We start from the raw sequence: 23,460 nt of genomic DNA, 5'->3' as shown, positions 1-23,460 counted from the left end.
AAATGAGAAATGTTGGAGAGGTTGTGAAGAAAGGAAACCCTCTTACACTGTTGGTGGGAATGCAAGTTGGTACATTCACTTTGGAAAACAGTGTGGAAGTTCCTCAAAAGTTTACCAATAGAGCTACCCTATGACCCAGAAATTGCACCACTGGGTATCTACCCCAAAGATACAGATGTAGTCAAAAGAAGGGGCACATGCACCCCAATGTTCATAGCAGCAGTGTCCACAATAGCCAAACTGTGGAAGGAGCTGAGGTGCCCTTCAACAGATGAATGGATAAAGAAGATGTGGTTCATATATACAATGGAATATTCCTCAGCCATCAGAAAGGATGAATATCCATAATTTGTATCAATATGAATGGAACTGGAGGAGATTATGCTAAGTGAAATAAGTCAAGCAGAGAAGGACAATTTTCATATGGTTTCGCTTATTTCTGGAATATAAGCCATTAGGAGAAGGAAGGGAAAAATAAAGAGGGAGAATCAGAGGGAGAGAGGAACCATGAGAGACCATGGACTCTGGGAAACAAACTGAGGATTTTAGAGGGGATGGTGGTGAGTGACGTGTTAGCCCAATGATGAGTATTCAGGAGGGCATATGTTGCATGGAGCACTGGGTGTTATACAGAAACAATGATTCTTGGAACATTGCATCAAAAATTAATTATGTACTCTATGGTGACTAACATAACATAAAAAAATTAAAAAGCAAAAAACATGGATAGGTAAATTGCATTGCAAGTGAAGGTGTGAGTTTGTATGCACACATGTGCACGAACATGCATGTTATGACAGAGTTACATTCTAATTGTCTAGACCACCAATTTTGCCCTTGAAAATCTATTAATTTCACATTAAGTACAGTTGCATACTGTTTCTCTCTGTAAGTTTACAGCATTCTTTGCTTCCAATCTTAGAACTAATCAAGTAGTTCTATTGCCTTTTAACAACTATGTAGTATGAAAAAATACATTTATGTAAACACAAAATTGATTCCTGTTAGAGTGGAATGCTCACACTGGGAACAGAAACCACCCAAGGTAACATTACCACCTCCTGGGATCTGCCCCTACTGAGAAGAATGGCCTAGTTGAGGGAATTGCTTGAACTAATTGAATTATTTCTTCTCTTGAAGATCAACTATTAAATTTGCATACATTAAATCTATGTATGAGGTGATCCCACTGTGTGTAAGGCCATTTATTTAGCTTCCATAGTAAAACCGTTCTTTGGTGCTATTTTTCTTTCTTTGCTCAGACCATCAGCAATGACTTTAATGCAGGGAGAGGAGTCTCTTGAGTTGAAGAGAAGACGGATTCACCAATGTGATTTTGCAGGATGCAACAAAGTTTACACCAAGAGCTCCTACCTGAAAGCCCACCGCAGAATCCATACAGGTCTGCACACCTTCACCTCATTCTCAGCACACACACATACACAGAGTCTGTGAGAGATAGGAAGAGAAGAAAGTCTTGAAATAAAGACTGACCCACTTATACTCATGGACACAGGTTTCATTAATGGATTTTACCCTTATGTCTTGTTCCTACTCAAATGTAGCTTTTATAAAACCAATGTAGGAAAATACTAATTCTGGTGTCTTCTGAATAGGCATTATCCCCATTGAACACTCATGGGTCTTTCTAATAGGGAAGTAATAACACTTGTGCTAAGATTAAGGAACTAAGATATCACTCCCTCCCTTCATACCAGATTCCCACAGGTTTTACTGAGTATTAGAAAGCACAAAGGCAATTTAAACTAAGTCAAATTAAAGTAGGCTTTTGGAGCTAGGCACAATCCACTAACCTATAGCATACCTTTGTTCACTAGAAAGAAAAAGGTGCATATTAAAAAAAAAAAAAGAAAAAAGAGGACATGGGGAGATGGAGAGGAGAAGGGAGTTGAGGGAAATTGGAGGGGGAGATGAACCATGAGAGACTATGGACTCTGAAAAACAATCTGAGGGTTTTGAAGGGGCGGGGGGTGGGAAGGAGGGTGAGCCTGGTGTTTGATAGTATGAAGGGCACATGTTGCATGGAGCACTGGGTATGGTGCATAAACAATGAATTCTTGTACACTGAAAAGAAATTTTTTTTTAAGATTTTATTTATTTATTTGACAGAGAGAGATCACAAGTAGATGGAGAGGCAGGCAGGGGGGGGGGAGCAGGCAGAGAGCCCAATGTGGGACTCGATCCCAGGACCCTGAGATCATGACCTGAGCCGAAGGCAATTTTAAAAAGAAAGAAAAAAGAAAGAAAGAAAGAAAGAAAGAAAGAAGAAAGGAAGGAAGGAAGGAAGGAAGGAAGGAAAGAAAGAAAGAAAGAAAGAAAGACCTGATGGAGATTGTGCCCAACTGGAGGGCACTGCCCCATCTAAAAGAGAATTTTCGAGGAGTCAAGATGGCGGAGAAGTAGCTGGCTGAGACTACTTCAGCTAGCCAGAGATCAGCTAGATAGCTTATCTAAAGATTGCAAACACCTGAAAATCCATTGGAGATCGAAGAGAAGAAGAACAGCAATTCTGGAAACAGAAAAACAACCACTTACTGAAAGGTAGGACCGGTGGAGAAGTGAATCCAAAGCGACGGGAAGATAGACCCCAGGGGGAGGGGCCGGCTCCCGGCAAGCGGAGGAGCACGGAACACAAAATCAGGACTTTTAAAAGTCTGTTCCACTTAGGGACATCGCTCCAGAGGCTACCCGGGGCGAAGCCCACGCGGGGTCAGCGTGGCCTCAGATCCCGCAGGGTCACAGAAGGATCGGGGGTGTCTGAGTGTCACAGAGCTTGCGGGTATTGGAACGGGAAAGCCGGCTACAGAGACAGAGCCGACAGTAAGCTCGCAGCTCGGGGTGACCTTGAACCGGTCGCAGGCTCGGTGAGCTCGGAGCGCTGCCGGAGGTCAGGCAAACGGGAGTAACTGGGCGCGGTTCTCTGAGCGCGCACTGAGGAGTGCGGCCTTGGGCTCTCGGCTCCTCCAGGGCCGGAGACCAGGAGGCCGCCATTTGTATTCCCGTCCTCCGGAGGTCTACGGAAAGCGCTCAAGGAAGAAAAGCTCCTGAAAGCAAACCCAAGCGCATTACACACCCCAGCCCCGGGTAAGGGCGGTGCAATTCCGCCTGGGGAAAAGACACTTGAGAATCACTACAACAAGCCCCTCCCCCAGAAGATCAACAAGAAATCCAGCCAAGACCAAGTTCACCTACCAAAGAGTGCGGTTTCAATACCAAGGAGAGCAGCAGAATTCTAGAGGAGGAGAAAGCAAAGCACAGAACTCATGGCTTTTTCCCTGTGATTTTTTTTTAGTCTTGCGGTTAATATAATTTTTTTCTTTTTGATTTTTTGGTTTTTTTTCTCGCCTTTGGGTAAATTTTTTTTAACTGTTACCTTTTTCTTTTTTAACGATTTTTTACTAGTTTATCTAATATATATATCTTTTCTTTTTTATATTTTTCTTAGGTGTTTTCTTTTCTTTTAAATTCTTTTCTTTTTTCTTTTTTTTTTTCTTTTCTTTCTTCCTTTTTGAACCTCTTTTTATCCCCTTTCTCCCCCCTCATGATTTGGGATCTCTTCTAATTTGGTTAAAGCATATTTTCCTGGGGTTGTTGCCACCCTTTTAGTATTTTACTTGCCCCTTCATATACTCTTCTCAGGACAAAATGACAAGACGGAAAAATTCAACTCAAAAAAAAGAACAAGAGGCAGTACCGAAGGCTAGGGACCTAATCAATACAGACATTGGTGATATGTCAGATCTAGAGTTCAGAATGACAATTCTCAAGGTTCTAGCCGGGCTCGAAAAAGGCATGGAAGATATTAGAGAAACGCTCTCGAGAGATATAAAAGCCCTTTCTGGAGAAATAAAAGAACTAAAATCTAACCAAGTTGAAATCAAAAAAGCTATTAATGAGGTTCAATCAAAAATGGAGGCTCTCACTGCTAGGATAAATGAGGCAGAAGAAAGAATTAGTGATATAGAAGACCAAATGACAGAGAATAAAGAAGCTGAGCAAAAGAGGGACAAACAGCTACTGGACCACGAGGGGAGAATTCGAGAGATAAGTGACACCATAAGACAAAACAACATTAGAATAATTGGGATTACAGAAGAAGAAGAAAGAGAGAGGGGAGCAGAAGGTATACTAGAGAGAATTATTGGGGAGAATTTCCCCAATATGGCAAAGGGAACGAGCATCAAAATTCAGGAGGTTCAGAGAACGCCCCTCAAAATCAATAAGAATAGGCCCACACCCCGTCACCTAATAGTAAAATTTACAAGTCTCAGTGACAAAGAGAAAATCCTGAAAGCAGCCCGGGAAAAGAAGTCTGTAACATACAATGGTAAAAATATTATATTGGCAGCTGACTTATCCACAGAGACCTGGCAGGCCAGAAAGAGCTGGCATGATATTTTCAGAGCACTAAATGAGAAAAACATGCAGCCCAGAATACTATATCCAGCTAGGCTATCATTGAAAATAGAAGGAGAGATTAAAAGCTTCCAGGACAAACAACAACTGAGAGAATTTGCAAACACCAAACCAGCTCTACAGGAAATCTTGAAAGGGGTCCTCTAAGCAAAGAGAGAGCCTACAAGTCGTAGATCAGAAAGGAACAGAGACCATATACAGTAACAGTCACCTTACAGGCAAAACAATGGCACTAAATTCATATCTCTCAATAGTTACCTTGAATGTTAATGGGCTAAATGCCCCTGTCAAAAGACACAGGGTATCAGAATGGATAAAAAAACAAAATCCATCTATATGTTGCCTCCAAGAAACTCATTTTAAGCCCGAAGACACCTCCAGATTTAAAGTGAGGGGGTGGAAAAGAATTTATCATGCTAATGGACATCAGAAGAAAGCAGGAGTGGCAATCCTTATATCAGATCAATTAGATTTTAAGCCAAAGACTATAATAAGAGATGAGGAAGGACACTATATCATACTCAAAGGGTCTGTCCAACAAGAAGATTTAACAATTTTAAATATCTATGCCCCCAACGTGGGAGCAGCCAACTATATAAACCAATTAATAACAAAATCAAAGAAACACATCAACAATCATACAATAATAGTAGGGGACTTTAACACTCCCCTCACTGAAATGGACAGATCATCCAAGCAAAAGATCAGCAAGGAAATAAAGGCCTTAAATGACACACTGGACCAGATGGACATCACAGATATATTCAGAACATTTCATCCCAAAGCAACAGAATACACATTCTTCTCTAGTGCACATGGAACATTCTCCAGAATAGATCACATCCTCGGTCCTAAATCAGGACTCAACCGGTATCAAAAGATTGGGATCATTCCCTGCATATTTTCAGACCACAATGCTCTAAAGCTAGAACTCAACCACAAAAAGAAGTTTGAAAAGAACCAAAATACAGGGAGACTAAACAGCATCCTTCTAAAGAATGAATGGGTCAACCGGGAAATTAAAGAAGAATTGAAAAAAATCATGGAAACAAATGATAATGAAAATACAACGGTTCAAAATCTGTGGGACACAACAAAGGCAGTCCTGAGAGGAAAATATATAGCAGTCCAAGCCTTTCTCAAGAAACAAGAAAGGTCTCAGGTACACAATCTAACCCTACACCTAAAGGAGCTGGAGAAAGAACAAGAAAGAAACCCTAAGCCTAGCAGGAGAAGAGAAATCATAAAGATCAGAGTAGAAATCAATGAAATAGAAACCAAAAAAACAATCGAACAAATCAATGAAAGTAGGAGCTGGTTCTTAGAAAGAATTAATAAAATTGATAAACCCCTGGCCCGACTTATCAAAAAGAAAAGAGAAAGGGCCCAAATAAATAAAATCATGAATGAAAGAGGAGAGATCACAACTAACACCAAAGAAATACAAAGTATTATAAGAACATACTATGAGCAACTCTACGGCAATAAATTTGACAATCTGGAAGAAATGGATGCATTCCTAGAAACATATAAACTACCACAACTGAACCAGGAAGAAATAGAAAGCCTGAACAGACCCATAACCAGTAAGGAGATTGAAACAGTCATTAAAAATCTCCAAACAAACAAAAGCCCAGGGCCAGACGGCTTCCCGGGGGAATTCTACCAAACATTTAAAGAAGAACTAATTCCTATTCTCCTAAAACTGTTCCAAAAAATCGAAATGGAAGGAAAACTTCCAAACTCATTTTATGAGGCCAGCATCACCTTGATACCAAAACCAGACAAGGATCCCACCAAAAAAGAGAGCTATAGACCAATATCCTTGATGAACACAGATGTGAAAATACTCAACAAAATACTAGCCAATAGGATTCAACAGTGCATTAAAAAGATTATTCACCACGACCAAGTGGGATTTATTCCAGGGCTGCAAGGTTGGTTCAACATCCGCAAATCAGTCAATGTGATACAACACATCAATAAAAGTAAGAACAAGAACCATATGATACTCTCAATAGATGCTGAAAAAGCATTTGACAAAGTACAACATCCCTTCCTGATCAAAACTCTTCAAAGTGTAGGGATAGAGGGCACATACCTCAATATCATCAAAGCCATCTATGAAAAACCCACCACAAATATCATTCTCAATGGAGAAAAACTGAAAGCTTTTCCGCTAAGGTCAGGAACACGGCAGGGATGTCCATTATCACCACTGCTATTCAACTTAGTACTAGAAGTCCTTGCCTCAGCAATCAGACAACAAAAGGAAATTAAAGGCATCCAAATCGGCAAAGAAGAAGTCAAATTATCACTCTTCGCTGATGATATGATACTATATGTGGAAAACCCAAAAGACTCCACTCCAAAACTGCTAGAACTTATACAGGAATTCAGTAAAGTGTCAGGATATAAAATCAATGCACAGAAATCAGTTGCATTTCTCTACACTAACAGCAAGACAGAAGAAAGGGAAATTAAGGAGTCAATCCCATTTACAATTGCACCCAAAACCATAAGATACCTAGGAATAAACCTAACCAAAGAGACACAGAATCTATACTCAGAAAACTATAAAGTACTCATGAAAGAAATTGAGGAAGACACAAAGAAATGGAAAAATGTTCCATGCTCCTGGATTGGAAGAATAAATATTGTGAAAATGTCTATGCTACCTAAAGCAATCTACACATTTAATGCAATTCCTATCAAAGTACCATCCATCTTTTTCAAAGAAATGGAACAAATAATTCTAAAATTTATATGGAACCAGAAAAGACCTCGAATAGCCAAAGGGATATTGAAAAAGAAAGCCAACGTTGGTGGCATCACAATCCCGGACTTCAAGCTCTATTACAAAGCTGTCATCATCAAGACAACATGGTACTGGCACAAAAACAGACCCATAGATCAATGGAACAGAATAGAGAGCCCAGAAATAGACTCTCAACTCTATGGTCAACTAATCTTCGACAAAGCAGGAAAGAATGTCCAATGGAAAAAAGACAGCCGCTTCAATAAATGGTGCTGGGAAAATTGGACAGCCACATGCAGAAAAATGAAATTGGACCATTTCCTTACACCACACACGAAAATAGACTCAAAATGGATGAAGGACCTCAATGTGCGAAAGGAATCCATCAAAATCCTTGAGGAGAACACAGGGAGCAACCTCTTCGACCTCAGCCGCAGCAACATCTTCCTAGGAACAACGCCAAAGACAAGGGAAGCAAGGGCAAAAATGAAGTATTGGGATCTCATCAAGATCAAAAGCTTTTGCACAGCAAAGGAAACAGTGAACAAAATCAAAAGACAACTGACAGAATGGGAGAAGATATTTGCAAACGACATATCAGATAAAGGACTAGTGTCCAGAATCTATAAAGAGCTTAGCAAACTCAACACCCAAAGAACAAATAACCCAATCAAGAAATGGGCAGAGGACATGAACAGACATTTCTGCAAAGAAGACATCCAGATGGCCAACAGACACATGAAAAAGTGCTCCATATCACTCGGCATCAGGGAAATACAAATCAAAACCACAATGCGATATCACCTCACACCAGTCAGAATGGCTAAAATCAACAAGTCAGGAAATGACAGATGCTGGCGAGGATGTGGAGAAAGGGGAACCCTCCTACACTGTTGGTGGGAATGCAAGCTGGTGCAACCTCTCTGGAAAACAGCATGGAGGTTCCTCAAAATGTTGAAAATAGAACTGCCCTATGACCCAGCAATTGCACTATTGGGTATTTACCCTAAAGATACAAACGTAGTGATCCAAAGGGGCACGTGTACTCGAATGTTTATAGCAGCAATGTCCACAATAGCCAAACTATGGAAAGAACCTAGATGTCCATCAACAGATGAATGGATCAAGAAGATGTGGTATATATACACAATGGAATACTATGCAGCCATCAAAATAAATGAAATCTTGCCATTTGCGACAACATGGATGGAACTAGAGCGTATCATGCTTAGCGAAATAAGTCAGGCGGAGAAAGACAACTATCATATGATCTCCCTGATATGAGGAAGTGGTGTTGCAACATGGGGGCTTAAGTGGGTACGAGAAGAATAAATGAAGGAAGATGGGATTGGGAGGGAGACAAACCATAAGTGACTCTTAATCTCACAAAACAAACTGAGGGTTGCTGGGGGGAGGGGGTTTGGGAGAAGGGGGTGGTATTATGGACATTGGGGAGGGTATGTGCTTTGGTGAGTGCTGTGAAGTGTGTAAACCTGGTGATTCACAGACCTGTACCACTGGGGATAAAAATACATGTTTATAAAAAATAAAAAATTATATTAAAAAAAAATAAAATAAAATAAAAGAGAATTTTCACTCAAATCCAACTAAGCATTACCAAATTTTCCCATTTTTTAAGGAAAACAGGAAAAACAATATTTTATGTGAAATGTCTGAGGTTTTGAATGCTGGCATAAAATTTAAAAATATTACAGCACCATGGACTCAAAGAAACCTGCCTATGGGCTAGGTGTAGATTCTCAGTTATTAGTTTGTACATCCTGCTTTGGAAACTCCTTCTCCCCAATAATCTCCAGCTCAGAATTGAGTTGTGGACACCACGGATAAGAAAGAGTCCTTCCTTTCTCGCAAACATGCACTGCATTACATTTGCTGTATTAGGATTTGTATAGAAGAAACCAGAATTCTAGATGCTGTGCCCTGAGGTTCTGAGAAGGTGATCATTTTCCAGGCTGCATTGTCACAATATTCCTGTGACACTCTTCTTATTGATGTTTTCTTTGCTTCTCTTTCATGTACAGTGAAGGTTGATTACACACATGTGTGTGCATGTGTATGCATGTGCATGCATGTGTGTATATACGTACATACATGTATAAATATATATTAAGTATTTAACCTAAAAATTTCAAAATGTAAAAGTGGGATAGTTTACTGTACTGTCAGGTACTCTTCATCCGACTTTAACAATTATATCAGTATATGGCCAATCTTGTATTTTCACATCCCTACTGACTCCTCCATTCTCCCCAGTAATATTTTGGAACAGATTCAGACACCATCATCATAGTCAAATACTTCAAAATATATTTTTAAAAGATAAAGAATTTTTAAAGTATGCACAAGATTACTATCACATTAAAATTCCTGATATCGGGGCGCCTGGGTGGCTCAGTGGGTTAAAGCCTCTGCCTTCAGCTCAACCATGATCCCGGGGTCCTGGGATCAAGCCCCGCATCTGGCTCTCTGCTCTGTGGAGAGCCTGCTTCCTCCTCTCTCTCTCTGCCTGCCTCTCTGCCTACTTGTGATCTCTGTCTGTCATATAAATAAATAAAATCTTTAAAAAAAATTCCTGATATCAGTTTTCCATAATATCAATATCATATTTCTTTTAAATTTTTTCTTTTTTTAATTCAAATTTGTCATTTTGTATTATTATTAGGTTCAGGGTAGATTCATTAGTTTCAGGTTAATGATTCATTAGTTGTATATCACCTAGCGCTCATAACAAGTGCCCTAATTCTCCCAATTATCCCACCCCCCCATCCACCTCCCCTCCAGCAACATTCAGTTTCAGCCCTATAATGAAGAGTCTATTATAGTTTTCTCTCTCTCTGTATTTATCTTATTTTATTTGTCCTACCCTTCCACTATGTTCCTCTGTTTTGTTTCCTAATTTCCAAACATAAGTGAAATCATATGGTATTTATCTTTCTCTGACTGACTGACTTAGTTTGCTTGGTATATTACACTCTAGTTCTATCCAAGTTGTCCCAAATGGTAAGATTTCATTCTTTTTGATGACTGAGTAGTATTCCTCTGTGTATGTGTGTCTGTGTCTGTGTCTGTGTGTGTAAACTCTTATTTATTCACTCATATCTTGATGGACATCTCTGCTTTTCCCATTGTTTGGCTACTATGGACAATGCTGCTATAAACACTGGGGTGCATATGTCATTTTGGATCACTATTTTGCATTCTTTAGATAAATACCTAGTAGTGCAATAGCTGGTTCATAAAGTAGATTTATTTTTAAGATTTTGAGGAACCTCTATACTGTTTTGCAGACAGTTTTGCACCAGTTTGCATTCCACAAAGAGTGGAAGAGTATCCCCCTTTCCACACATCCATGCTGATGTTTATTGTTTCTTGAGTTGTTAATTTTAGCAATTCTGACCAGTGTGAGGTGATATCTCATTATGGTTTGATTTGCATTTTCCTCATGACGAATGATGTTGAATATTTTTTTTTATGTGTCTGTTAACCAAGTATGTCTTCTTTGAAGGAATGTCAGTCCATATCTTCTGCCCATTCATTGCCTGAGTTATTTGATTTTTGGCTGTTGAGTTTCATAAGTTATCTTTTTTTTATGTTCAGCTAGCCGACATGTACTACATCATTATTTTCTTATGTAGTGTCCAATGATTCATTAGTCACACATAACACCCAATGTTCATGACAACATGTGCCTTCCTCAATACCCATCACCAGATACCCATCCCCCCACCCTCCTCCCTTCTGTAAAACTCAGATGTTTTATGGAGTCCAGAATCTCTCATGGTTTTTCTTCCTTCTCTGATTTCTTCTAATTCTATTTTCCCTCCATTCTCCCGTGGCCCTCTGCACTATTCCTTATATTCCACATTATGAGTGAAGCCATATGATAACTGTCTTTCTCCGCTTGACTAATTTCACTTAGTATAATCTCCTTCAATAACATCCATTCCAACAAAAATGGTGGGTATTCATCCTTTCTGATGGCTGAGTAACATTATATTGCATATACAAACCACAACATCTTTATTCATTTATCTGTTGAGGACATCTCAGCTCCTTCCATAGTTTAGCTATTGTGGACATTGCTGCTATGAACATTGGGGTGCATGTACCTCTTCTTTCACTATACCTGTATCTTTGGGGTAAATACCTAGTGGTTCAATTTCTGGGTCACAGGGTAACTCTATTTTTAATGTCTTGAGGAACCTCCATACTGTTTTCCAGAGTGGCTGTAGCAGGTTTCATTCCCACCAAGAGTGTAAGGGGGTTGTCCTTACTCCACATCTGTGCCAACATTTGTGGTTTTCTGGCTTGTAAATTTTTTACCATTCTAACTGGTGTAAGGTGGTATCTCAGACACATAGACCAGTGCAGCAGAGTAGAGAGCCCAGATATGGACCGTCAACTCTATGGGCAAATAATCTTCAACAAAACAGGAAAAAATATACAGTGGAAAAAAGACAGTCTCTTCAATAAATGGTGCTGGGAAAACTAGATAGCTCTATGTAGAAGAATGACACTCGACCCTTCTCTTACACCGTACACAAAGATAAACTCAAAATGGATACAAGACCTCAACATGAGACAGGAGTCCATCAGGATCCTAGAGGAGAACATAGGCAGTAATCTCTTCGATATCAGCCACAGCAACTTCTTTCAAGATATGTCTCCAAAGGCAAAGGAAACAAAAGCGAAAATAAACTTGGGACTTCATCAAAATCAAAAGTTTCTGCACAGCAAAGGAAACAGTCAAGAAAACAAAGACGCAACCCACGGAATGGGAGAAGATATTTGAAAATGACAGTACAGACAAAAGGTTGATATCTAGGATCTATAAAGAACTCCTCAAACTCAACACACACAAAACAGACAACCATATCAAAAAATGGGCAGAAGATATGAACAGACACTTCTCCAATCAAGACATACAAATGGCTATCAGACACACGAAAAAATGTTCATCATCAATAGCCATCAGGGAGATTCAAATTAAAACCACATTGAGATATCACCTTACACCAGTTAGAATGGCCAAAATTAGCAAGACAGGAAACAACATGTATTGGAGGGGATGTGGAGAAAGGGGAACCCTCTTCCACTGTTTTTGGGAATGTAAGTTGGTGCAGCCTCTTTGGAAAACAGTGTGGAGATTCCTCAAGAAATTAAAAACAGAGCTGCCCTATGACCCTGCAATTGCACTACTGGGTATTTACCCCAAAGATACAGATGTAGTGAAAAGAAGGGCCATCTGTACCCAATGTTTATAGCAGCAATGGCCACGGTCGCCAAACTGTGGAAAGAACCAAGATGCCCTTCAATGGACGAATGGATAAGGAAGATGTGGTCCATATACACTATGGAGTATTATGCCTCCATCAGAAAAGATGAATACCCAATTTTTGTAGCAACATGGACGGAACTGGAAGAGATTATGCTGGGTGGTATCTCATTGAGGTTTTCATTTCTATTCCCCTGATGGCTAGTGATGTTAAACATTTATTCATTTGTTGCTATCTATTTCTACATCTTTGGAGAAGTGTCTGTACATGTCTTCTGGCCATTTCTTGACTAGATAATTTGGGGGGGGGAGTGGTGAGTTTGATAAGTCCTTTGTACATTTTGGATACCACTCCTTCATATGTAATGTCGTTTGCAAATATCTTCTCCCATTCCATCAATTGCCTCTTTGGTTGACCGTTTCCTTTGCTGTGCAGAAGTTTTTAGTCTTGACAAAGCCCAAAACCTCATTTCTGCTTTTGTTTCCCTTGCCTTTAGAGGTGTGTCTTGAAAGAAGTTGCTGTAGCCAATGTCAAAAAGGTTACTGCCTATGTTCTCTTCCAGGATTTTGATGGATTCCTGTCTCACATTGAGGTCTTTCATCCATTTTGAGTTTGTCTTTGTGTATGGTGAAAAATGATATTTTGATAAGGATTGCCCTGAAAGTGTAGATTTCTCTGGGAAGCATAGACATTTTTAACAATGTTTATTCTTCCAATTCACAAGCATGGAATGTTTTTCCATCTCTCTTTGTCTTCCTCCATTTCTTTCATAAGGGTTCTGTAGTTTCCAGTGTATACATTCTTTACCTCTTTGGTTAGGTTTATTCCTAGATATATTATGGTTTTGGGTGCTATTGTAAATAGAATCAATTCCCTAATTACTCTTTCTTCAGTTACATTTTAATATATAGAAATACAACTGATTTCTGTGCATTGATTTTGTATTCTGCCATGTTGCTGAATTGCTGTATGAATTCTAACAACTTGGGGGTGGAGTTTTTTGTGTTTTCCATGTAAGATATCACATCACCTGTGAAGAGAGATTGACATCTTTCTTGTCTATTTGAGTACATTTTATTTCTTTTTGTTGTCTGATTGCTGAGGTAAGGACCTCCAGTAATTAGCTGAACAATAATGGTGATAATGGGCATGACGGTTGTGTTTCTGACCTTAAGGAAAAAGCTCCCAGCTTTTCTCCATTGAGAATTATATTTGCCGTAGGCTTTTCATAGATAATGAATGATATTTGCTGTAGGCTTTTATGATATGGTGGTATATTCCCTCTATCCCTATACTTTGAATCAGGGAATATTTTTATCAGAAAAAAAGTACTTTATACTTTTAATCAGGAAAGATGTTGTGTTTTGTCAAATGCTTTTTCAATATCAATTGAGAGGATTACATGGTTCTTGTCTTTTCTTTTATTAATGTGCTCTATCATGTTGTTTGTCTTGTGAACATTGAATCACCCTTGCATCCCAGGAATAAATCCCACCTGCTCATGGTGGATTATCATTTTAATATACTGTTCGGTCCTATTGACTATGATCTTATTGAATATTTGGACAGGCATATTCATCTGGAATATTGATCTGTAATTCTCCATTTTGAGAATTGGTTTTTGGATCAGGGTAATGCTGTCCTCATAGAATGAGTTTGCAAGTTTTCCTTCTATTTCTATTTTTTGGAATGGCTTCAGTAAAATAGGTATGATTTCTTCTTTAAATATTTGGTAAAATTCCCTTGGGAAGCCAACTGGTCTTGCTCTTGGTTTTTGGGAAGTTTTGATTACTGCTTCAATTTCTTTGCTGGTTAATGTTCTGTTTGGATTCTCAATTTCTTCCTGTTTCAGTTTTGGTAGTTTATATGTTTCCAGGAGTGCATTGATTTATCTAGATTGATTAATTTGTTGGCATATAGTTGCTGGTAATTATTTCTAATAATTGTTTCTATTTCCTTGGTGTTAGTCATGATCTCTCCCCTTTCACTCATGAATTTACTAATTTGCCTCCTTCCCTTTTCTATTGGGTAATTCTGGCCAGAGATTTATCAATCTTATAATTTCTAGTTTCTTTGATCCATCTTCTAGTTTCTTTGATCTGTTCTACTGTTTCACTGTTTTCTATTTCATTGACCTGTGCTCTAATCATTATTATTTCTCTCCTCTTGCTTGGCTTATGCCTTACTTGCTGTACTTTCTCCAGGTCCTTCAGGTTTAAGTTAAGCTTGTGCATTTGCTATTTTTTTTTCTAATTTTTTGGTAGAGTTTTGGATGGCTATGCATTTCCCTCCTAGGACTGCCTTTGTGGTAGCCTATAAGTTTTGGATCAATGTGCTTTCATTCTCATTGGTTTCCATGAATTGTTTAAGTTCTTCTTTAATTTCCTGGTTCACCCATTCTTGAGCAGGATGGTCTTTAGCTTCAAGTGTTTGAATTACTTCCAAACTTCTTCTTGTTGTTGAATTCCACTTTCAAAGCATTGTGGTCTGAGAAGATGCAGGGAATAATCTCAGTCTTACTGAGTCCCTTACTAAAGGTTCTGATTTTGTGGTCCCATGTTATAACACTCCCATGTTATATCACTTTCCAGAAGTCAGCTTATGGAGGCTACCCCACTTCTGTTAGTCTCCCTATATCTTCCTTTACATTAATGACTTTACATATCCTACCTTTCAAGGAGAAGTTGTTTTTCTGCTTGTAGAGATCCAGATATATACTTTTACATCTCAGACTGATTTCATGGATGTTCAAAATGGTTTGATAGATATCCAGGTATATTCCCCTAAGTTCCTTATAGATTTGGATACCAGCCCTTTATCTCATAAGTCATTTGCAAATATCTTCTCTCATTCCCTAGGTTGCCTTATAGTTGTGTTGATTGTATCCCTTGGTGTGCAAAAGCTTTTTATTCTGATGAAGTCCCAATAGTTCATTTTTTATTTTATTTTATTTCCTTTGCTTGTGGAGGCATGTCCAGAAATAAGTTGCTGTCTCTGAGGTCTCTGTGTTCTACTATAGGACTTTGATGGATTCCTATCTCACACTTTGGTCTTTCATTCATTTTGAATTTATTTTTGTTTATAGTGTAAGAAAATGATCTAGTTTCATTGTTCTGCATGTGGCTGTCTAATTTTCCCAACACCACTTGCTGCAGAGACTGTTGTTGTTTTTTTCCATTGGATATTCTTTACTGCTTTGTCGAAGATTGATTGTCCATAGAATTGAGAGTTCATTCCTAGGTCCTAGATTCTCTGTTCTGTTCCATAGATCTATCTATCTGTTTTGGTGTCAGTACCATAGTCTTGATGATTACAGCTTTGTAATACATCTTGAAGTCCATAATTGTGATGCCTCCAGCTTTGGTTTTCTTTTTACTTTTTTAAGATTTTATTTATTTATTTGTCAGGGGTGGGGAGTACAAGCAGGGGGAACAGCAGACAGAGGGAGAATCAGGCTCCCCTCTGAGCAAGGAGCCTAATGTGGAGCTCGATCCTGGACCCTGGGATCATGATTTGATCTGATGGCACACACTTTACTACTGAACCATATCGGTGTCCCCAGCTTTGGTTTTCTTTTTCAACATTTCTTTGGCTATTTAGGGTATTTTCTGGTACCATACAGATTGCAGAATTCTTTGTTCAAGCTCTGTGAAAAATAATGGCCTTATTTGATAGGAATTACATTTAATGTGTAGAACATGTTCAATACTATAGTTTTCAGAATACAGATTTTTTTTTTTTTACCCCGTTGGTTAAGTTTATTCCTAGTTATCTTCTGGTTTTTGGTACAATTGTAAATGGGATCCATTCCTCAATTTCTCTTCCTTGTAGTTCATTGTTAGTGTATAGAAATGCAACAGACTTTCTGTAATGGTCCTATCATTTTTTTGGTGGAATCTTTGGATTTTCTACAGAGTATCATATTAAGAGTGAAATTTTGACTACTTCTTTGCTGACTTGGATGCTTTTTATTTCTTTTTGTTGTCTGACTGATGACACTAGACCTTCCAGTACAATGTTGAACAACAGTGGTGAGAGTGGACATCCCTGTCATGTTCCTGACCTTAGGGGAAAAAGTTTTCAGGTTTTCCACACTGAGGATGATGTTAACTGTGGCTCTTTCATATATGACCTTTATGATGTTAAGGTATATTCTCTCTATCCCTACTTTTTTCAGAGTTTTTATCAAGATAGGATGCTGTATTTTGTCATATGTTTTTCTACATCTATTGAGAGGATCAAGAGGTTCTTATCTTTTATCTTATTAATGTCATGTATCAGGATGATTGATTCTCAGATTTTGAACCACCTCTGCAACCCAAGAATAAAACCCACTTGGTCTTGGTGAATAATCCTTTTATTGTACTCTTGAATCCAATTAGCTAGTATCTTGTTGAGAATTTTTGCATCCATGTTCATTGGGAGTATTCATCTCTAATTCTCCTTTTAGTGGGGTCTTTGTCTGGTTTTTGGTTCAAGGTAATGGTGGCCTCATAGAAAGAGTTTCAATGTTTCCCTTCTATTTATATTTATTGGAACAGTTTCAGAATAATAAATATTTGGGCTCCTGGGTGGCTCAGTCAGTTAAGCATCTGCCTTCAGCTCAGGTCATGTTCCCAGTGTCCTGGGATTGAGCCCCACTTCGGGCTCCCCAGGAAGCCTGCTTCTCCCTCTCCCTGTGCCTGCCACCCCCCCCCCACTTGTGCTCTCTTTCTCTCTCTGCCAAAAATAAATAAAATCTTTTAAAACAAACAGTAAGTATTAATTCTTCCTTAAATGTTTGATCACATTCCCTTGGAAACTATCCAGGCTGGACTCTTGTTTCTTGGGAGATTTTTGAGTGCTGATTCAATTTTGTTGCTTTTTATGGGTCTGTTCAGGTTTTCTATTTCTTCCTGTTTCAGTTTTGGTTATTTATATATTTCTGGGAATGTGTTCATTTCTTCCAGAGTGCCTAATTTGTTAGACTATAATTGCTCATAATATTCTCTTACAATTGTTTGTATTTCTTCAGTATTGGTTGTGATCTCTCCTCTTTCATTCATTATTTTATTTAGGTGGGTCATTTCTCTTTTATTTTTGATAAGTCTGGCTAGGGCTTTATTAATTTTGTTAATTCTTTCAAAGGACCAGTTGTTGATCTGTTCTACTTTATTTTTTTAACTGTTATATCATTGATTTCTGTTCTAATCTTTATTATTTCCCTTCTCTTGCTGGGCTTAGCTTTAATATGCTGTTTTTTTCCAGCTCATTTAGGTGTAAGCTTAGGTTTTGTATTTAAGATCCTTCTTGTCTCTTGAGAAAAGCCTGTATATCCTTCCCTTGTAGGACAGCCTTTGTTGCATCCCAAAGATTTTGAACTGTCATGTTTTCTTTTTTCTTTTCTTTTTTATTTCACATATTTTTAATTCTTCTTTAATTTCCTGGTTGGCTCTCTCATTTTTCAGTAGCATGTTTCTAACATTCATGTATTTGTGTTTCTTCCAAACTTTTCTTGTGATTAAGTTCAAGTTTTTAAGCATTGTGATCTGAAAATATACATAGTATTATCTCAATCATTTTGAACCAGTTGAACTCCTGATTTATGACCAGTATGTGACTTATTCTGGTGAATGTTCCATGTGCAGTTGAAAAGACTATATATTCTTCTGCTTTAGGATGAAATGCTCTGAATATATCTGTGAAGTCCATTTGGTCCAGTGTGTCATTCATAGCCTTTGTTTCCTTGTTGATCTTATGCTTAGATGATCTGTCCATTGCTGTGAGGGGGCTGTTGACATCCCCATCTATTATTGTAGTATTATTATGTGTTTCTTTAAGTTTTTTTATTGATTATATATTTGTCTGCTCCCAAGTAAGAGACATAAATATTTACAATTGCTATATCTTATTTTTGTATAGACCTCCTTTACTATGATATAGTGCCCTTCATCTCTTATTAAAATCTTTGTTTTAAAATCTAGTTTGTCTGATATGAGGATGGCTACTCCAGCTTTCTTTTGATGTCCATTAGTATCGTATATTGTTCACCCCATCACTTTCAATCTGGAGGTGTCTAGCTCTAAAGAGAGTCTCTTGTAAGCAGCATATTTAATGGATCTTGGGTTTTTTTTTTAATCCATCTGATATCCTATGTCTTTTGATTGGAGCATTGAGTCCATTTACATTCAGAGTAATTATTGAAAGATAAGAATTTAGTACCATTGGATTACCTGTAAAGTCACTGTTCCTGTCGGTTATCTCTGTTCCTGCCTAGTTTTTGTTACTTTTGGTCCCACTTTCCAGTCAAAAGTTCCCCTTTAATATTTCTTGTAGGACTTGTTTTGTGTTCATGAACTTCTTTACTTTGTTTGTCTTGGATACTCTTTATCTTTCCTTCTATTCTGAGTGACAGCCTTGCTGGATTAAATATTCTTGGCTGCACATTTTTTACCATTTAACATACTGATTATATCATGCCAGTCTTTTCTGGCCTGTCAGGTCTCTATGTACAGGTCTGCTGTCAACCTTATGTGTCTACCCTTGTATGTTAAGCACTTTTTCTCTTGAGCTACTTTTATTTCAGAATTCTCTCTTTTCTTTATCTTTGTATTTAGCTAGTTCAACTGTAATATGTCATGATGTTGACTTGTTTTGTTGATTTTGAGAGAAACTTTCTGTACCTCTTGAACATGAATGCCTGTTTCTTTCCCCAGATTAAGGAAGTTCTCAACTATAATTTGCTCAAATAACCTTCAACCCCCTTTTCCTGGTGTTCTTCTGGGACTTTTGTGATACAGATACATTTTTTGCTTTATGGGATCACTGAATTTCCTATGTCTACCTTCATTATCTAATAGGTTTTTTTCCCCTCTTCTCTTCAGTTTCATTATTTTCCATCATTTTGTCTTCTATATCATCTATACTCTCTTCTGCTTCTTCATTCCTTGCCATGATTATATTGAATCTGTTTTGCATCTCAGTTTATAGTATTTTTTATATCAGCTGACTAGTGTTTCAGTCTTTATCTCTGCAACAAGTATTTCTCTAGTATCTTTTATGTTTTTTTTTTTCAAGTCCAGCGACTAGTCTCATGACTGTTTTCTAAATTCTTGTTCACATATATTCTTCATATTTGCTTTGAGCATGTACTTTGCTGTGATATCTTCCTGACCTATCTTTTTGGGAGAGTTTATTTATCTTGTCAATTTGGCTAAGTTTCTATCTTTTGCATGTTAGGAAAGCTTGCTATATTTCTGCACCTCAGAATAATGCTATATTATGAAGTGGTAATCCACTGTCCAGGACTTGGCACTTCAGGATGTGTTTCTGGGTGTATGTTGTGTGTACTCTGCTGTTGTATTTTTGGCTCTCTTTCCCACTGGTCTGTCCTCTGCACAGTTCCTCCTTCCTTGCAATGTGGACTGTTTGTACCTTTTTCTAGGTGTACTTCAATTTGTTTGTTTAAAATTCCTATAAAAAAATAAAGGAAGGAAGAAAGAGAGAAAATGAAAAGAGACAAGAAAACCCTGTTTCAAAAATAAGAGAAAAGAAAAAGTGAAAAAAAAGGGAAAAAACAGACAGTTGAAAAAAACCATAAGCTGATTCCAAGGAAAAATAAAGAGCAAAAAATTAAGAAATGGAAAATAGAAAAAGAAGACTGATCCATAAAGAGAGAAAAGGAAATGGAGAAAAAAAAAACAGACTAAGAAACAAAAACTATAAGCCTAATTCCAAAGGGGGGATGGGAAGAAAGTAGAAAGAAAGAAAGAAATGTAGGAGAGAAGAAAGGAAGAAGAGAAGAAGTAATACAGCCTGGTCATATTTCCACTGTAACTAAAGGAGATGATATGGGAGTACTATATGTTCAATAGACTTGGTGCATGAAGAGTAGTGCCTTTATTGTTCTTCTAGGTGAGAGGTTTACCATGCTGGCTCACAGTCAGTCCTGTCCCAGTAAAAGAAAAGCACTTTCCAAGCATAAGGGGCAACTTCCACCTCCACTGGGGCCACTGTGCTGCTCACTGATGTCCTGCTGGTTTGGAATCAAGACTAAAATGGCACCCTACTCTCTGGTCTCTATACAGGGGATCTCACAGCCTGAGCTTTTCAGGAAGCCCTCACAGAAAAGTGAGAGCCATCAGGATGCCTGAAGCCCACTTCTCCTGCATTTGTCTCTGGTGAATCTTGGATTCAAAACTCCAAATCTGTGTTTTATCTTTGGAATGCTGCTGGGATTCAAAACTCCAGATCTTAAAGGAACCAGCACTGCCTTGATCTGCTCCCTACTCCAGATTAGAGAGTCGCTGTGCTCTTACTAGTGCCCATTGCCCCAGAAAAACAGTACCCCACCTGTGCAGTGTCTGGATTCTATAGTGTGGCAACACAAAATGGAGAGGCTAGTTTAGCCACCTTCTGCACGTGCATTGGACACTTGCCAATGAAAGGGTGTTTGCTGGCACCTATGGGGTCTTTTGTCTTTGGAGAGTCAATATATCCCCTTCCAAAAGTATTCCAGAAATGGGATATAGCTCTCACAGTGTGACCCCTGAGATCCCTAAACCACTTTGGGTATGCTTCTGGGCCAGAGCCCTCCTTCTTTCCAGGAGCACATGCTACAGTTCCCCTTCAGTGAAATTCCAACACTTCCAAAGTTCAGAGTTTGAGCTACATTCACTATTTCCAAAAAAACAAAAACAAAAACAACTGCCAAATCAGTTCTCCTAGCTCCTCAGTCTATAGTCTGAGAGGTTTTCTTCTTGTGCAAACCCTGTCCCACAACCTGTCATCATCTCTATCCCCTTTCTCTTCCTATGCAAGGGGTTCTCTGTCCTCCACAGCAAAGCAGCTTTTTTCTCTCCCAGTTCCTTCCCAGGCATCTCACACCTGCCATGTTTTCTTTTCCAACCATGCAAATACTTCTTCAAATCTTCAGATATATTTCTTGGCGTTCCAAATTACCTGACCTCAATACAGTTGTGTTCAGGTACAAGAAAGCCCCAGGTCTCCCTACTTCTCTGCCATCTTAACTTTGCCCCCTCAGCACCATATTTAATATCAGATTTCCCCCAACTGTCTAGTAAATTTTTTAAATGTTTGTTCAAATCAAGATTTAAACAAAAGTATACATAGAATGATTTAATCAATAGGAGAAGGAGCCAGGTATGCCAAAGATTTAGGAAAATATTCTTGGCTAGGCAGGATACAAAAGTTGTGATATGGGGATAATATTGCCTTCTTTTAATAACTGACAGAATTTCAGCATAACTAGAGCATATTGAGTACAGTGATTGGTAAGAGAAGCATTCAGGTGCAAGAATGGGAGGAGAAAGACCACTTAAGAGGCTACTATAGTGATTCAGAGAAAAAAAGATGAAAATCTGACTAGTATGTTGGGAGTGGATATGCAGAAAAGGAAGTGTACTGATGATTGAGAGGACACTGATAACAGATTTTGTTTTGGCAGACTGAATGGACAGAGGTGTCATTTACAGAGATAGAATGTTTTCCAGTGATCAATGCAGTGAGAATTAAACATTGTTGCGCAATAAAGGTATATATTTCTCTACTCCTGGTATTTTACAGGTTCTCTGGAACTGAGGTTACTGCAGAAATGACTGCTTCATTGACTTCCAAAGATTAGGGTTCATTGCAATGGGTACCAGAGAATATATCTGTTTCTGGTAGATACTCTTTCAGCAGAGAACCATGAGGTTTGTACTTATTTGGGTACCACCTCTGGCATACAGTACAGCCATTCATCTCCATCGAACTTGCAATTATGCAAACAGGAGATGCAGATATAAAAACTTCTACTAAGCATAACTTCCAAGTTTTATTTTTTAATAATGGCATCACCCAGTCACTTTGGCTGAAAATGTATTAGCAGAAATTTACTTCACTTTTTTCTGCCTCACTTTCCTTATCTAAGGATATTAATAGTGTGAAACACTTAGTATAATATCTGGGAAACACTCAACAAATATTAGCTGTTATTAAGGTGCTATCAGTTCTATATCACTGCCACCCCCTGCTTAAGTGTTTTGTCTTGTTTAATTCTTTTTCCCAACAACTTTGATGAATGTAGTTGAGAATTAAAACTGTATATGTTTGAGCTAGGGAACAATGGTGGTGGAGTAGAAGGACCCTCAGCTCACCTTGCCCCATGAATACAAACAGATAACTATCAAATAATCCTAAATATCCCAGACATAGACCTGAAGACATACACAAACTACACAACTAAAGGGAAAGGCAAGGTCACATCAAAGAAGGTAGGAAGTGTGGAGATGTGGTTTAGAGGAGAAATAGATTGGTAGGGCTGCAAAGGGAAAGAAGCCGTGATCCAGAGAAGATCAAACAGGGGAACACAAAAGGAATATGTTTACCCAAAGCCATTGGCTTGGAAAATGAGAGGGCCTGAATTTCCTGAGTTCTTGCAACCAGCAGGGATTTGAGCCTGAAGTTGTTTTGTTTTATTTTGTTTTTTATTTTTTCAGTGTTCCAAGATTCATTGCTTATGTGCCATACCCAGTGCTCCATGCAATACATGCCCTCCTTAATACCCACCACCAAGCTCTCCCAACCCCCACATCCCTCTCCCCTCCAAAACCCTCAGTTTGTTTCTTAGAGTCCACAGTCTCTCCTTGGCTGAGATATAGCACAAAGGGCACTGCTCTTCTCCTAGAGAAAAGGCAGACAAAATACATGTCAGCAGACAGTATGGAAGTGGTGATCTCAAGAGTACCTGGGGCACACACAATGGGAATAATATTTTCTCTTTTCAGAGGATTTCCCTAGGAGGCAGCATTCACAGAGATACCTCTCCAGAAGCAAAGGAGGTGGCAGGTGCTGTTCTCTTCACCCACCCCTTAGCATAAACACAGAGCCACCTGCAGAAAGTGGCACAGTGCACACTGACTGCCTCACTTGCATATACAAAGACCCACACCCCCACAAACTGGTGGGAATGCCCTTTTCAGTCACACT

At 38.6% G+C, this 23,460-nt stretch overlaps 1 protein-coding gene across 1 annotated transcript in view; it reads left to right on the top strand.

Moving 5' to 3' along the window:
* The window catches only part of KLF8 (Kruppel like factor 8), an 89,348-nt gene that overhangs the window by 46,762 nt on the left and 19,126 nt on the right, over nt 1-23,460 (top strand). Inside the window, exon 4 of the mRNA XM_045072787.1 lies at nt 1,263-1,402. Coding sequence (XP_044928722.1) covers nt 1,263-1,402 — 140 coding nt within the window. The remainder of the gene's footprint in view (nt 1-1,262; nt 1,403-23,460) is intronic.

This window comes from Mustela putorius, unplaced genomic scaffold, assembly GCF_011764305.1.
Source record: "Mustela putorius furo isolate JIRA1106 unplaced genomic scaffold, ASM1176430v1.1 tig00004121_pilon_pilon_pilon, whole genome shotgun sequence".
NCBI lineage: Eukaryota > Metazoa > Chordata > Mammalia > Carnivora > Mustelidae > Mustela > Mustela putorius.
This window is presented reverse-complemented; position numbering and strand designations above follow the sequence as displayed.